The sequence below is a fragment of the Marmota marmota genome, unplaced genomic scaffold (genome assembly GCF_001458135.2).
Source record: "Marmota marmota marmota unplaced genomic scaffold, marMar, whole genome shotgun sequence".
Lineage (NCBI taxonomy): Eukaryota > Metazoa > Chordata > Mammalia > Rodentia > Sciuridae > Marmota > Marmota marmota.
Window position 1 is genome coordinate 18,270,628 of NW_025999913.1, and position 16,743 is coordinate 18,287,370.

At 43.3% G+C, this 16,743-nt stretch overlaps 2 protein-coding genes across 2 annotated transcripts in view; one reads left to right on the forward strand and one right to left on the reverse strand.

The window, feature by feature from the left end:
• Dcdc2 (doublecortin domain containing 2) overlaps positions 1 to 16,743 on the reverse strand; it is a 127,177-nt gene that overhangs the window by 99,746 nt on the left and 10,688 nt on the right. The window lies entirely within an intron of this gene.
• LOC107149293 (DNA-directed RNA polymerase II subunit RPB4-like) lies at positions 14,341 to 15,236 on the forward strand. The gene has a single exon (XM_048799860.1). It carries the CDS (start codon positions 14,392 to 14,394, stop codon positions 14,818 to 14,820), a length of 429 nt encoding a protein of 142 aa, XP_048655817.1. The 5' UTR covers positions 14,341 to 14,391; the 3' UTR covers positions 14,821 to 15,236.

The following is a 16,743-nucleotide window of genomic DNA, read 5'->3' on the forward strand; positions in this document are numbered from 1 at the left end:
CTCTCAACATGGAAATGCAGAGTTAAAATTGTTAAGTGAATTTCATTCAAAGTTACAAAATGAAAAGAGAGGAAGGGAGGGAGGATGGGAGGAAGAAATTCCTTACTGTTTTGGTTAAATTCAGTAATAGATGACCTATTATACCTAGCAAATTTCTGAGTAGACACAACTGCATAAAACTCCCAATTTTCCTTGTTAGCAGAGAAGGGTGAAGCACCGGCTACATCCAGACGTCATTTAAGATTTAAATTTGTTGGCTCGGCCCTTTTCATTTTGCCAGCATACTTTACCTTTTCCTTTGACTTGGGCTGGTGTTAAAATGAGGTTTCGTTTTTAGAAACCAACCAACAAGAGGATACCCCTCATATCTCTCAGGGTAGCACTAAATCTGTCCAAATTTTAAAGTTTACTATGTGTGATCCAGAAAGTAAAAATAATCATACAAAGCTTGTTAAGAGCTGGCTGATATTCATCTGAGCTCTAAAAAGAACAGGTCTAGAAGGGAAGCCAGTTTATCCAGCTGGAAGCAAAAACATCATTCATGTCAATTAAAACCAAAAAAAATATGAAGACTGCCCACGGTCCTTCTCCTGTAGGTGCACGGCGCTGCACTGTGGTGACAGCGGTGTGCTGGTGTCTGCCTGCTGTGCCACCCACCACACACACAGTGGACGGCTCACTCTCTGAGTCCAGCAACAAAGCTTTGCCCTCTCATTCCTCAGCACAGCCCAGGACCTGGTGGGCGGCCGGCAGCAACGGCAAACACCCATGCAGACCTACACTGACATGGACAAAGCAGTCAGGGCTGCTGGACTGCCAAGGGTCAACTGGACGGCCTGAGCTTCATGACTTGGGCTGAACTGAGGGTCGAGGAGCCTAGGAAAGGACAGGTTCACATCTGAGGAATCTGAGGCCATCTGCACCCCGCCGAGGACTTCTGGCTCTAATCCCGGAAATCTTTTGACCTGACCTAAGTTTCTGCTTTAAGTCCTACTGGCACTAGCTGTGTCAACTCTGCTTACTTGAAACTAATTTCTACTAACATCTTCAAGGTCTTCAGCAATTGGTAGCATGTGTGTGTGTCAGTCTCTCATATACGATTACTTTTAGTCAATCTCTTAACATTATCAACTTATAATGAAGATATGGGGTGCTACTACTCAACAGAGTGAATGTTGTTTAAATAGAAGAACTTTCTAGGAGCCTCATGAAGGTGTCTATATGCCCTTCGTCCTGTATTTATCAGTCTCTGCTTGACATACGTTCAGTTTGATGCACACTTTTATGCCTGACATGTGCTACTCTGTGCCAGATGGCAAAGATGGAGGGCATGTGGAAATGAGATCTAGGTCGAGGCTCTCCCATTTCCAAGGAAGAAAGGAAAAACGGCTTTCTGAGAGATGTGTGAGTTCCCTGACCATGAACAAGAACCATCTGTGTGTTGAAGAAGGGTGATAGTGTTCTTTGCTCAAGAACCAAAGAGAATCCTTCCTCGGAGAGCACACACCACCTTCACACCCACAGAAACTCAGTGAGTTCTCCTGCTGGAGTCAGAGTAACCCTGAACCCCTGCCCACTGGCTCAGAGTGGTTGACAACTGAGCACTTTCAAGTGGATTCCCCCGGTGTGCATGTACCTTTACAGTCACTAGATTCCAGGTTATAAGGGTTTCGATTCCTGTTAAGGCACCAAAAGGACACAAACCCCCTGCACTTAGGCCATCTGAGTCCTTGAGGCTTATGAGTCAGCCAGTTGAGATCACAGCTCACATCTGAAAGTCTTGGGCACAAGCGAAGGTTGTGTAGTTTGAATATCCTAAGAGTTGAGAATCACGGCTATGGGGCTTTCATGTAGTCAAAGCTCATTTCTGTCAGGTTTGAGATCAGACCCAGGCTAGTCATACGCCTTTGGGGCACTAACCAAATTTGTGACCAACATGACTTTAGATCGTACGCTATTATGTCCTGGCTCAGGGCATTCTGAGCCCACCCTCGATCCTGATGAACCAGCCTAATTCCATCTGAAGATTGGGAGCCATCTCGTCAAAAGTCAGGAAAAGTTAATTTCTGTTTTACTATAAATTACTGAGATTTCTAAATGTGTTTGGAATTCTTGCCCATGCTCTGAACTCATCCATGCCTGGGTCTCCTTGGCCAGATAACAACCTTCCCTAAAGCCTTAGTGGTGCCTCATAAATCTTGCCTCCCCCTGACCAGATAATAACCCTCTCTGAAACCTCAGTGGCACCTCATAAATTCTGATGTTTAGATCTGAATTTACTCCCTACCTTGAAATAACATGCCATATTGATCATTAATCTGCCATCTGCCCTTATATTACGTTTGCCCAGACCCTGTTTGCTGTAAGTTCCCAAGACACCCCCCTTTGTCACTTTCTGGGCTGTATAAACCTTTTCTTCCCTGAGAGCTGGGCTGATCTCTAGCCCGGTTTTGGGAGAGACAGTCGCTGGTGGCCAGCTTTCCTTATGTACGCAATACAAGCTTGCTTTAAAATTGGAATCGGTGGTCTTTCTTTGCATCATGGTTGAACAATCCCAACTGAACTAATAATTTTTCCAAACCCAGCTCCTCCCTGGAGCCTCCGCCCCTGAGCCCCACATCATGCCACAGAGGCCACATTCCCCTAATGTGCTCATCACCATTGGGTTGGAAGTGGCTGTGCGTCTCCTTCATTTTACTTCTATTTTTTGTTTGCACATCTGTCATTTCTGATGGACAATAAGACCCTGAGAAGCAGGAGCCACATGTTTCACTCTTCACTCACTGCGTCTTGATAACCACAGCTCTAATCAGACATGACTTTTCCAGTTTCCAATGAGGAAATTACATTTTAGGTCCCCAAATCAGATGTGTGCACAGGCCTGTTTGGTTCCACAGTTTATGTCCTTTCCACTATGCCACGCCGTCTCTCAATAAGGAGCAGTGCCAAAGTGGAGTGTTCAGGTGAGATAGAGAGGCACTCCCCACTGCCCAGAACTCAGGCTCAACGAGCTTAGTCACCCAACGTGTGGAGGACGTGCTGTAAGTACACACAGAGCAATAAACAACCCGACCAGAGGAGAGTGTCGCCCCTCACCCCTCGGCTCCTAAGACGCTTTCAGAAAGCCCTGGTCATGAGTTTGTTCTCCCCAGCACCTCATCAGTATTAAGAAGATGGGCTGGGGCTGGGGCTCAGTGGTAGAGCACTTGCCTAGCATGTGTAAAGCTCTGGGTTTGATCCTCGGCACCACATAAAAATAAACAAATAAAATAAATGTATAAAAATACAATAACATTATTTAAAAAATATTAAGAAGAAAAGCCATCCAATGATGTCTCTTTTATTTTTTCAACTTAGACTTATTGAAATATTAGTTGAAAAAAAAAAAAAGCACAATTGCATTTTTGCTTCTACTTCCCATTTCCATCCTGCAATTCCAGAATCATGCATGGGACCAGGAAGAAAGGCGACGGACCAGAACCAAGAACAGAGCGCAGGTGAGAAATCCGCAACCACTTCACACCAGCATCCGAAGTCCCAAACGGAATGGGGAAGTGCAGCCCAAAATGGAACCAACCTCCTCTCTCCATGATCACTCAGTGTGGCAACGAGAGGCCCAGCTTACTTGTGTCTAAAGTACATTCAATACAAACAACGGAAAGAATCCACAAGATGACACAGAATCAGTCCCACATGACATTCGCAGTCTTTCTTGCATTATTTTCAATCCTTCAGCATTTATTTCTGTAATGCCAAAGTGAAGATACAAATGAGTGGGGAACAGCGGGTAGGGACTAGCTTATTTGTGTTCCAATTTCCACTCTATGTCCTATTTAATTGTAGTGCTCACATGATACGAAATAACACTGGGGGAAAAACACACTTATAAAGAGAAAGCAAATCTCTTACTCTTTCTTGGATACAGAGGAAAAACAGCTAGTTTCTCCTGCAAATGAAAACATTTATCTGGTATTAAAGTCTTTAGGAATCACATTACCAGTGATTGCGGAATTGTGTGTATACACACACACACACACACATATGTATGTATTTTTTTTAAATCAGAATTGCAGTACCCCAATTAGCAATGACCATGTTACAGAAGCCAGCTTTGTTTGTGAGGGCCATCTAGTCAGTTCCTGGCTGGTCCCTCCTGGTATTACTTTCATTATGAGCACTCAGAAGAATAACCGTGTTTGGATGGCTTGTTGTTGCAATTAGGTTTCCAGGTTACCAACTACCAAACAACCCAGGCTAAATGTGACTGCTAGATACACCATTCCAAAGAGTCCAAAACCTGCCTTATGCATCCAAAGATAAATCGCCATCTTCACACCCACGGGGGCCAGAATAATAAATCAAAGAGAAAGGTCACATTGTGCAAACAGCACTAGTTGGGCAAACTTGCACTAAAAAGCCATCTGCCTAGTTAGCTTCATAAGGAAGCAGAATTTGACCTCCAAAACTGTCTGAAAACTTGGCCTTTTAAAGTGGACCACCAAGAAGATCATTTAAGAATTTTTATCTTATAAATTTGCTTTATCAGGGTATAAGGCAATCTTTCCTTTCTATTCAACTCTGTTCTCGATTACTGAGTGCTTGCAGGATCCTACAACTCCACGGGGACAGAGAAAATCTGCAGAGCAGAGAACACCAGCAACGGAGAGTGAGGAAACTGACACTATTCCATCTGAATCAGCGATGGCGAGGCTGTTAGATCGTTTTTCAGTCCTGCAGTGAACCTTACCCAGCACAGTGGGGCTTGGAAGATTTAGAAACCAGGTATTTTCACCATTAAGGTGAATTACAAAGAAAAGCAATTAGTACAACTTTCGGGGAGAAAAGGAACAATGATTTAAAAAGAAGGCCAAAGCTGATCTCTTTCCCTGCCCCTTCCAGCACCATGAAGGTACATACTAGCCCTCAAATACATCTGCCATTTCTACCATGTCCAGGTTTCTTCCTTCTTTCACTCAAACATGTGCTGAAATTCTATAAATTCCTTCCCATCTATCTGGAAGACAGGGTGAGAATTCCCTCTGGTATCAGGTCATTCCCTCTAGAAAGTGCTGAGCCACTGTTCACACACAAGGCAGAGCAGCCCAGGTTCAGGCTTTGCTCTCCAAGTTCCTGAAGGACTGTCCCTCTTGCAGAACAGCCCAGCCCCATTCCATGGTGACTCCTGAAGAGGAAAAGCAAGAAGCAAACTTGCTCTCACACAGTGCAAAAGATCAGATACAAACAGCTGTGTTTTGAAATTTCTTTAAATAACGAGTGACAGGTGTCTGCTTCTGAACAAAGGAAATGCACCTCACATCAATTAAGGGAAAATCCTTAGAACCAGGTTTAAATGACAAATGACAATGACAGTGCCACTTGCAGTTGCACTTCTGATACACACAGGAGGATCTTTATTAACTTTTAAATCAGATACATCACCTGCAATTAACTAAAGGAAACATGAATTACTTTTGCCAAATTATCAGCAGATTCTTTATCTGCATGTCTTCCTCTTAGAAGATTTAATATTATATTCTACATGAGTATTTTTAGCAAGACAAAAACGGACTACAGAAAATTCAATTTCATTTGATTAGATTAGAAGGCATGTTAATATGGAATGCTGATATATTAATTACCATCACTACAAAGACACTGAGACCACCCGGTGGTGTAAGAAGCAGCCTAATCATTGATTCACTCATTCATTCATTAAGCCGCCCCTTCGTCTATTAAATCTTGCTGATTGTCGTGCGTTTTATCCTACCACTAACTTTGATTCCCTGATACTTCATTCCTCCTTCTGTTCTAATAATTAATTCAAGAAAATGTCAAAATACCACAATCTGGTAAACTTTTTGACAAAATAACCATATTAATTAAAATGCTATCAAGAAACTGAAGCCTCACATGGAAACCCCTTAATCTGTGCGACTAACATGACTGAGTAATTATAATTTAAAAAAAGAGACAAAAGTCAATTAGAGGGATCAACAATGCATACACTTGACCAAAAAAATAAAAAATAAATCTGCATTTAGTCAACATCACAACATACAAACTTTAAAGTTGAAAATGATAAACTGGCTGCTGGAGACTTTGGTTAAATTTCCTATCTGGTTTAATAAGTACAGTGAGGGCTGGGGAGGAACTCACGAGAGCCTGGGGAGTGACACACGGAGAAGATAAAGGAGTGCAGAGGGGACAGGAGGCTTCAGGATGGTGGGGCAGAGAACACAAACTTCTAAACGTAAAACAGGAAGAAGAAAAGTTGGAAACATGACATGATCTATAAAATGGAACATAAAAGTTATTAAATAATTATATTTTGAACTAATCTATTCCTATTATATCTAAATACATAAATCTGGATATCATCAGAAACTTTCAGATATATTCAGGGATATCTAAGTGCACTTAAATATTTCTTACATGAAGACACTTCTTTTAGATTAAAGCATGTGAGCATGATTTATCAGACTAGGATCTACATAGAATAACATATTTCCACTCAGTCCTGGTAACAACCTGTATTGGGGGAGATCAAGGAAGATGGTTTCTTCTTTTTCCTGTACCTACAGTGCTCACAGGAACAACTTCCCAAAGCAGGGGTGAGCTCCTCAGCACCCAGGAAATGGAGAATGTCATTTATAAAGAGGTTGCAATCAACAACTATATTTTGTGCATATGGTGGGAATTCTATTCAAGTAGAAAATGTGTGCAGACGCTGGAAAGCCCAAATATGATCAATAGTGTACAACTATATTTTAAAATATATTCAGTTCTGGAAGCAATTAAGGGAAACATCGGTTCTTTGCTTCAGAATGTGAAAAAAAGAAGCTGTAAGAGAAGTGAGCCCGTGTGGTGACTCAAGGCAATCATCAAACATACTAACATCAAGCCACACCTGTAATCCCAGCGACTGGGGAAGCTGAGGCTGGAGGATTACCAGTTCAAAGCCAGTCTCAGCAACTTTATGAGGACCTAAGCAACTTAGTGAGACTCTGCCTCAAAATAAAAAATAAAAAGGGCTGGGGATGTGGCTCCGTGGTTAAGGGCCCCTGGGTTCCATCCCCAGTGCCATAACCATCATCCTCACCATCATCCTTATCATCATCATCAGGCTGAGGTAGCTGAGTATCTACACACTGCAGCTGAGGCAGACTCCCCATGGGGTGTACTGGAGGAGGAAGAGGAAGAGGAGGAGGAGGAGAGGGAGATCTTGGGTGGCCATCTTCTAAAGAAGGGATGGATGAGTGTGCTTTTAGGAATCTGAGGAATGATAGCATCGAGTGTAGCAGAAATGAGTCTTTGTTGTTGGGCCCTCACAGGATGAGTGGCGCATGTCTATCATATTCGGGCTTTCCAGCGTCTGCACACATTTTCTGTTTGAACAGAACTCCCACCATATGCATCTTGAGGGAAACAGATGCCACCACCGTCTGCAGAGGGTGAAAGCACTGGATGCCATGTGTGTCCACTCCTTAGCAGCTAAGCCCCTGGACAGGACCTCTGCCTGGCTCGGTAGTCCCACCCAGGACTTCCAGGTAAGTACTAATGGGTCAGCAAAGCAGGGAAGGCCAAAGCAGTGCCATCTACAGCAAAAGCAGTCCAGTTCCAGAAGTGGCATTTGCAGTACCCACTATCAAAAGTTGGGGGCAGTGGCCTGAAGAGCCCCATGTTTTCACTGTTCCATGGTAGAGGCAGGATGGCCCTTAATGCCCAGGTCCTGGGACATAATGTAACCTGGCTATGGCCACCTCCACTGCCTGGCAACCACTTATACTCTGAGCATGGTTCTCCAGCCCATCAGAGGTTGGAAGATACACAATATAATTTTCAAAAGCTCCTTTTCTTTTGCTTAACACAAAGGTGCTGGCTCATTTGCATATGTGCTTCACTCTGCCTCAGTCTTTGTGAAATGATGTACGCCCTACGCGTTCGATGAACAGCTCTAAGATCCAGTCACACCTAGAAGCTTACTGTGTGCTACTTTATTTATTGAGATAGTGTATTTTGTGCATAGTCATGTAGTGATCCACCCGTTACCCAACATCTACACCAGGAGCACTGCACACGGAAGTAAGGATACATTTCACCCCGCCTGGAGGAGGTTCTGAGGCCTGTTCAATACCCCTATGCACATCCCCTCCTTTCGTTCGGATCCTGGTGAAGGAGCCAGCACGTCAGGGCCCCCGTCCACGTCTGAGCCACTTAGTTCACAGGCCCTTGCTAACCTGGGCAGCTACACCGTGCGGCTTCTACAGGCCACATTCTAAATATGACTCAGGCACAGCCAGGAGCTGAACGTAACCTAAGTCTCTAATCCTACAAGTCTTCAAGGAGGTGTTGTTTCCATAGTTGCATCAGGTGAAGAGGACGAGCCTCACCAAGAACAGGCAACCTCGCCTTGAGGTCTTGGCACGCAGTTTGCCTCCAACACGTGCCTCTCCTCCCCATTCACTTCCTCTAGTCCTTCCAGGAGCTTTGCTGGCCTGTTAATTTAGCAAATGTTACTCAGAACATCTGGGAGAACAGCCAAGGACACCAGTGGCCCTTTGTAGAAGTGGAAAAGTCCTCTCAGTGGTCTTGGCTCTAAAGCTTTGTCTTTAATCCCTTCACACTCAGTAGTAAATTTCCATGTAGAAATATTTTCAGTTTCCTGTGGGAGTCCTCTTACAAGCAGACATGCCAGAGCCATTTCAAGCACTGTATTGGAAACTTTCAACATAAATATCTTGTCCTTTAGGGAATATTAGCAAAGGCCAAGAAAAATGCCAATTAAGAAGACAACTGCACTAACACTAGGCACAGGCTGTCACTGATGATGACTTGGTAAAGAAGGATATTAAGGTCCTGGGAAAAACTGTACCCTTTTCTGGATTCAATTCCCAATTTTAGTCCTCCTTATGTATCTTCTCCTTTCCTAACATCAAATCAAGGTGGGGTACCTTTTTAAAAGCTTCTCTCCCGCGACACTCCCTCAAGACCACAGGACCCAGGGAGCATCCTCAAGGCCGGGGCACGCTTCCCTCTGCCACCTGAGCTCTCAGGAGCACACCTCCGTCACCAGCTCCTCCTATGGATAGATAGCCCCTGCCTCATAGGGATGCCCCGAGGCTTAAATGGGATAATCTTGTCAAGTGCTTGGACAACCGCTGAACTCACACGAAGGAAGACGCACACATACTCGCGGTGAGTCCCAATTTCCATTTCAACACTGAGCTGGCTTGGTGTTGGCATGATTCTGACTGTCACTGTCATCAAACAACACAAACCATGTCCCCAGTCTCTCTGAAAGGGAGTGAGGACCCTTTCTCCACTGGCCAGGCCAGAGACCCAAGAGTCATCCAGCGCCTCTCCCGCTATTCCCCCAGCAGCCAGTCCTTTGGTCCTCTGTCTGCAGCCTGACCTCCACCGTCTCACAGACCCACCCCTGTGAGCACCACCTTCTTCTCCATCACAGGTGTCCCGGCCGCCAGCCTGGCTTCCGCGGCAGGAGTGATCACATCAATTCCCTAAGGAAACCAGCTTCCAACTGGTTTTAGGAAACAGTCCAAGTCCTTTCCAGATACTCAGCTTGGTTCCGGCCCACTTCCCAAGACTCCTGCCTCAGGCGTCCCCACCACAAGCCACCCTTCCCACTCCTCAGCCTGATGGAGCACACGCACCTCCAGGTCTGCACCTAGGGCGGATCCTTCAGGAGAGATCTAAAGACGGCTCCAGAGCCACCCTCCCCATGGTCAGCCAGGACACCATGTTGTCTGGTTCTGGCCATCACATTGCCTTGCAACTGCTCATGCTCTGAGCTTACTCTGAAGCCTATCAAGGCCCCAACTGCCCTCTCACTACTAACCCACCAGCATGATGCCCATCTCCTTCCTCACTACTAACCCACCAGCATGATGCCCATCTTCCCTCCTCACTACTAACCCACCAGCATGATGCCCATGTGCCTTCCTCAAAACTAATCCACCAAGATGATGCCCATCTTCCCTCCTCACTACTAATCCACCAACATGATGCACTTCTGCCTTCCTAACTAGTAACCCACCAGCATGATGCCCACGTGCCTTCCTCACTACCAACCCACCAGCATGATGCCCACCTGCCTTCCTCACTACTAACCCACCAGCATGATGCCCACCTGCCTTCCTCACTACCAACCCACCTGCATGATGCCCATGTGCCTTCCTCACTACCAACCCACCAGCATGATGCCCTTCTGCCCTCCTCACTACTAACATGTCTTTGGGGGGGCTGCATGATGCCCTTTTGCCTTCCTCACTACTAACCCACCAGCATGATGCCCATCTGCCCTCCCCACTACTAACCCACCAGCATGATGCCCTTCTGCCTTCCTCACTACTAACCCACCAGCATGATGCCCATCTTCCCTCCTCACTACTAACCCACCTGCCTGATGCCCATGTGCCTTCCTCACTACTAACCCACCAGCATGATGCCCATCTGCCTTCCTCACTACTAACCCACCAGCATGATGCCCATCTGCCTTCCTCACTACTAACCCACCTGCCTGATGCCCATATTCCTTCCTCACTACTAACCCACCAGTATGATGCCCGGCACATCACCTTTTTGATGAAAGAATCTGATGTTAATTATTATTGCCCAAAGGTAAGAGCCATAAGTTTGTGATTAGAGTCATTTCTTAGAGTTCCAAACACTCTCACTTAAAGGAGGCTTTAAGTAATAGCAGAGAGTTAGAACAATTCACCTGCAGATTCTCCTTCCCCACACACTAGGAAGCTGTCTTCACATCCTGCAGGATAACCCAGGGGAGCACCAGGAGAGTTCTGTCTTGGTTTTGGAATTCTGACTAAATACTTGGAGCAATTACATGGTGTCAGGAAACATGAACCAAACTCACGTTGCTGTTGATCACTAACCAAAATGATCTTTTTATGAATGAGCCCACTTGCAAGTGGTGGGCACCAATTTGATGCACATAGCTCCACTAACTTGATACCATGAGATAGAGAAAGCAAGGAGAATTCCTAAACAGAGAGTTAAAAATGAGTACCTGAACAGGTAAACTGGGGGAGAAAGAGAGAAGAATAGTTTTGAAATAAATTAATTAATTAGTAAGTAAAAATTCTGAAAATTCCCAAAAGACAAATCACACTATCTATACTGCATTATTTATATACACACATACACAGGTTTAGATAGACTAATAAATGATGAAAGACAGTTAACCAATATTATTGAAAAAATAATTAAAATACAAATAATACAAGGAATAGCAATCTGATAAGTACAGAAGAGGGAGAGAAAGCCTGTTAATCCTATTTTCATTTACTGTTTGACTAAATTAAGTATCAGCCAATTGAGTGTTCATGAAAAACTACTTTTATATTTGCAAAAGCCATACTAAAAAGGCTTTTCTATAATAAATATATATACAGATGGTCCCCAGTTTGTATGATTCAACTTAGAGCTTTCAGACTTTACCGTGGTATGAAAGCAAGACACGTGCAATAGAAATCACACCTCAAATTTCAAAGTTTGATCTTTACCAAACCAGTGATGTGCCGGCACAAAACCCTCTGACACTGCTGGGCTGAGGTAGGAAGCTGCAGCCCCCACCAGCCAGGCAACGGCCCAGGGAATAGCTGGGACTCCACAGTGCTCTTCAGGGCTGAGCTGCCCTAGGGTTTCCCTGGGCAGTTAGTGCATCTCCACTTGGGATGTTTTCAGCTGAATGATGGGTGTGCTAGGTAGTGACCCTGTTGAGGAATACATACACACACAGTCTTAAAGGATATATAATTATATACTTACACACACACACACACACACACACACAAACACATTCGTTCCTCTTAGTTGAGATTTCAAATTAGTTTTCTAAATCCAATGTTTAAAAACCATCTGCGAAAGATCCCATACTAGTTAATAAAATGTTTATGGAAGTTGGGTTATCAGCTCACTTCCAGGAAAAGACTGTAAGTGTGGAATTTTATTATTTAGAATGTAATCTACAAAAAGAAACTTGGGTCATGTCAGATCACCTGTTCCATAAAATTTTCTAAAACTTGGTGTCCCGCTTTTATAACGTTGTATAATCGGAATTAGCAAAGCCAGGCAGGAAGGTTTGTAAATCTTTGAAATTCAAAAATACTTGCTCTTAAAAGTGGAGGGAGAGAAACACCAAACCACATTGATTGCTGTTTCAAATTTCCTAGAGAGAAAAGTCCCAGGTTAAATATTAGACACTGCAAATACACCAAGTCGGTTTGGTTGTCTCTTCCCCACAACCACTCACCACTTAGAGTTCTGCCTCCAGCTAACAGGTGGGCTAAAATCAATCTTATTTCAACAAACCAACCATCCAAACTATGTAATCACAGGACAACATCAGAGCTGGATCTGGCTGGCTGCTTATAAAGGAGTCTTTCACTGATGTGTGGGAATGTTCCCTGTTGACCAAGCCAGACACCAAGGCACACCACCTGCACACTTCTTGCTGAAATCAACTAAATGCAAATAAATAGTCCTACCTTTTAAAAAAAAATGCCCTTACCGCTCTGTGTTGGGTTCATTGATTTGTCGTATGCATGGAGGAGACACTATATTAGCCTGCTACTTTGCAGACATGAGTCTGTTTAGTCATTTTCCTACCGTGGTGACAGACCTGAGCTACATCACATGAACACCCTCTCACAAGCTGTAACCAGCACCACCATGAGAGACCAGCTGCTGTTGGCAGCCCAATCTGGGGCCAGGGATCAGGTAGACCTCAGAGGCTCCAGGCATCTAGGCCCAAGGCCTCAGCCTCATTAGTATGGTGTTGTCCCCAGGTTGCCCCAACAAGGAAGCCCAAGGATTTATTGCTTCCATAATTACCCATAATTCAAAAGCACTCCCCAGCAAGTCAGACATTTAGGTTTACACACAGAGAATTTCTTTTAAATTAAGGAGAAATAAAATTTGAACCATCTAACATGACAAGTTTCTATATCCTAATTTAAAAAATAATAAATGGACCATCACTGACCACTTCGTATGATTATTTCTGAGTTTTGCTTCCCTTGTTCCTTGAGCTCACTGCTCTTCAGGTTTGTTTGCTGCCCACCCCCCAGCACACAATTTGTGGGGGAAAATACTGAAACATGTCTTTGGGGGGCTGCTGTGTCTATGTGGGGTGAGAAGCTACCTTCACTTCTACATATAAGATCGCACAGTCATGATGTTGCTTCAGATTTTGTTGCTTTTTTAAAGACTCTGACCAGAAGTGCCAGAAAACCACAGCATCACACATTCATACACATGAAAGAACTTTGAATCCTGAGGAACCACTGCAGGAGGTACTGACAGGACGGTTGCTGTTCCCTCCAGAAGTTTCCTACCTCCCACTGTCTCTCCATGAAGGACCAAACCCCCTGGGTCTACCAGAAGGTCCCGGTGACAACCTCACCCCTGAAACCTTAGGTCATAGAACATTTTGAAACTTGAAGCAATTCATCTCCAGAATCTTGGCCTACAACCGAAATGTGCAAAGGGGAAGAATGTACTTATCAAAAATAGATCCGGGCTGGGGCTGGGGCTCAGTGGTAGAGTGCTTGCCTAGCATGTGTGAGGCACTGGGTTCCATCCTCAGCACCACGTAAAAATAGATAAATAAAATTAAAAAATAATTTGGAAATATTTCTTCCTCTTTCATTTAAAAAAATAGATAAAAGGGAACACTATACTTTCTTTCAATAAACATTAAATTGTCCTCTCCAATTTAAAAACATGTTTTTTTCTTTCCATGTGACCTAAATTCTTCAACCTCTGCTCTATACCATAATTTTCTTTTCCCCTTCTATACCCAGCTATGATGGCAAAGAATCAATGCACATAGTCTTGTTAAGTACTGAAGCCCCTTATTAATTGAGCCTAAAGAAATCATTTTATTCCCCGCAGTTAAAAATACCTGGTATTAGTTTCTAATTTTCTTATTCTTTCCCATGCAGCTTAGCAAAAATCTCTTTCCAGAGTCCTTTTACAACAGTTTTCTTGATGTAATTCCGATTGGCACATAGTAAATGTCTTTTGACATCCCTGCGGCTAACATCTAGCCACTGTCTGGCATTCAGCAGCCTTCTGATGCACATTCCTGAGAAAATGTGAAATTTTACACGAGTAGCATTCAAAGAGTTTGAGCACAGTTTACTGGTCTCCCAGGGCTGCATGTTGCTCTTTATTTAGTCACATTTTCCTGCTCTTTCTACCATACAGAAATAATCATACCTCTGTCAAGAACAGTTCCTCTGACTTTTCCCAGAAGACTCAATAAGCTCAAATCTAACAGTTATCCTAACATGCAAATCTAAATACTGAGATTCTATTCCGGCTGTGTTTGTGGTAGTAAGCGGTGCGGCGATGGCGACCGGCGGCAGTGATCCCCGGGCTGGTGACGTGGAAGAGGACGCCTCACAGCTTATCTTTCCCAAAGAGTTTGAAACAGCAGAGACTCTTCTAAATTCAGAAGTTCATATGCTTCTGGAGCATCGAAAACAACAAAATGAGAGTGCAGAGGATGAGCAGGAACTCTCAGGAGTCTTCATGAAAACTTTAAACTACACTTTCCGTTTCAGTCATTTCAAAAATAGAGAGACCACTGCAAGTGTCTGTAGCTTGCTGCTCCAGAAAAAGCTACATAAGTTTGAGTTGGCTTGTTTGGCCAACCTTTGCCCAGAGACTGCTGAGGAGTCCAAGGCTCTGATTCCAAGCCTGGAGGGGCGATTTGAAGATGAGGAACTGCAGCAGATTCTTGATGATATCCAGACAAAGCGCAGTTTCCAGTATTAATCTCCAAACTTCACTCAGCTTCTTGGGGGACTCATGTCCCCAGCACACCACCACCCTCTCAGGGGCTGGGGCTGGGCCTGCCTTGCAGAAGCTATTGCAAAAGACATTTGGAATTCTTGAAGAAGACAGTCCATCTTGGTGTGGGTTTAGGTTGCTGTTTCCAATGTGACTGTTAGACCATAACGACCGTATAATTTTAGAGCAGCCTTGCAGTGACTGCCTAAACATGCTGCTGGGAAGGGTGAGGTGGGGTATTATATAAGCCATGCTGTTGACTATCTCATACTGTGGATTTTGGACCCCACATTTATTTTTTATTCATAACATTTCATATTTTAATTTCAAAGTGTTTGTAGTTTTTGACTAAAGTAGAACATAGAAAACTTTTATAGGGAAAGAATAGTCTTACCTAGGTGCAAAAGAAAGAATGAAGCCAGACCAATGTCAACATTTCAAATTATTAAAGAAAGGGTGAGAGAAGCTGGGTGTGGTGGTGCACACCAGAAGGATCGCGAGTTCAAAGCCAGCCTCAGCAATGGTGAGGCGCTAAGGAACTCAGTGAGACCCTGTCTCTAAATAAAATACAAAATAGGGCTGGGGATGTGGCTTAGTGGTTGAGGGCTCCTGAGCTCAATCCCTGGTACAACCCCCCACCCCCCCCAAAAAAAAAATAAATAAAAAAGAGGGAGTGCTAATAAAAAAAAATTACTGAGATTCTAGCATGTGCTCAGGTATTTAAATTGCCATCAACTGAAAGGTACAGTTTTGCAGAGCTTATAATCTTAAATTATAATCTTACAACATATTTCTCATCTTTCCCCTTCTGAATTTCTCAATCCTGTGCAGTATAAGAACAATACGCGCTTTTCCGGTTAGTAAGTGTTGCTTTTGAAGTTGCCAAAGAACTGTCTTTGAGTGGGAACTCAAATGAAATGTTACACCGAAAACAGTTTGACACTTAATTAGGTGGCATCTTATTTATTTGTAATGGTCAAGTAATATCATATATTTATTGGGTACAATGTGATGCTTTGATGTATGTGTGAATTGTAGAACAATGGCATCAACAAATTAACATGCTCATCACCTCACTAGCTTATATTTTGTGATTTTTAAATTTTATTCTCTCACCAATGTTCAAATATGCAATCATTGTTATTAATTAAAGTCAGCATGCTATGCAATAGTTCTCCAGGACTTATCCCTCTTGTCTGAGACTTTGTCTTTGTAACCAGTTTCCTCCCATTTCCCACCCACGCCACCCCCATTCCCCTGTAACGACCATTCTACTCTCTATTTCTTCTATTAGTTCAGCTTTTCCAAATCCACACACAAGTGAGTTCATGCTGTTCAGTCACTGAAAAAGGAGATTCTAGGTGGGGGTGTAGCTCAGTGGTGGAGCACTTGCCTAACATGCTTGAGGTCCTGGGTTCCATCCCCAGTACCATTTAAAAAAAAAAAAAAAGAGAGAAAGAAAGAAAATTCTGTAACTTTTAATAATATGTATGAACCTAAAAGACATTAAGCACAGGAAGACAAATAAATGGTGTTTTTAAATGTATGCATTTAATTAGTAATTTAACTATTTAATTAGATTTTTCTTTAAAGTTTTATAATTATTTTTAAGTGTTTATTAAATTTATCTTCTTGCTTACAAGAGCTTGTACTATAAATAAAAATAATACATGCTCTAAAATGCATACCTATCAATTTCACAGAGAGTAACCAAAATCATATTTAAATGCCAAAGAGAAGGTAAAAGATAGTTGGAACAAATGTTAATGGCCCCACTAAAATCACCGACCTTTCAGATGTTGATCATGGTGGTCAGCTTCTTAGCTTTGGACCATAGTGATCAGGGTTATAAGCTTGTGACCATAGCTGATCAGAGATATTAGTGGATATCTTTCATTAGACTAACAT

Coding starts and splice junctions, on each gene's coding strand:
- LOC107149293 (XM_048799860.1), top strand. CDS start 14,392: ATGGCGACCGGCGGCAGTGATCCCCGGGCTGGTGACGTGGAAGAGGAC.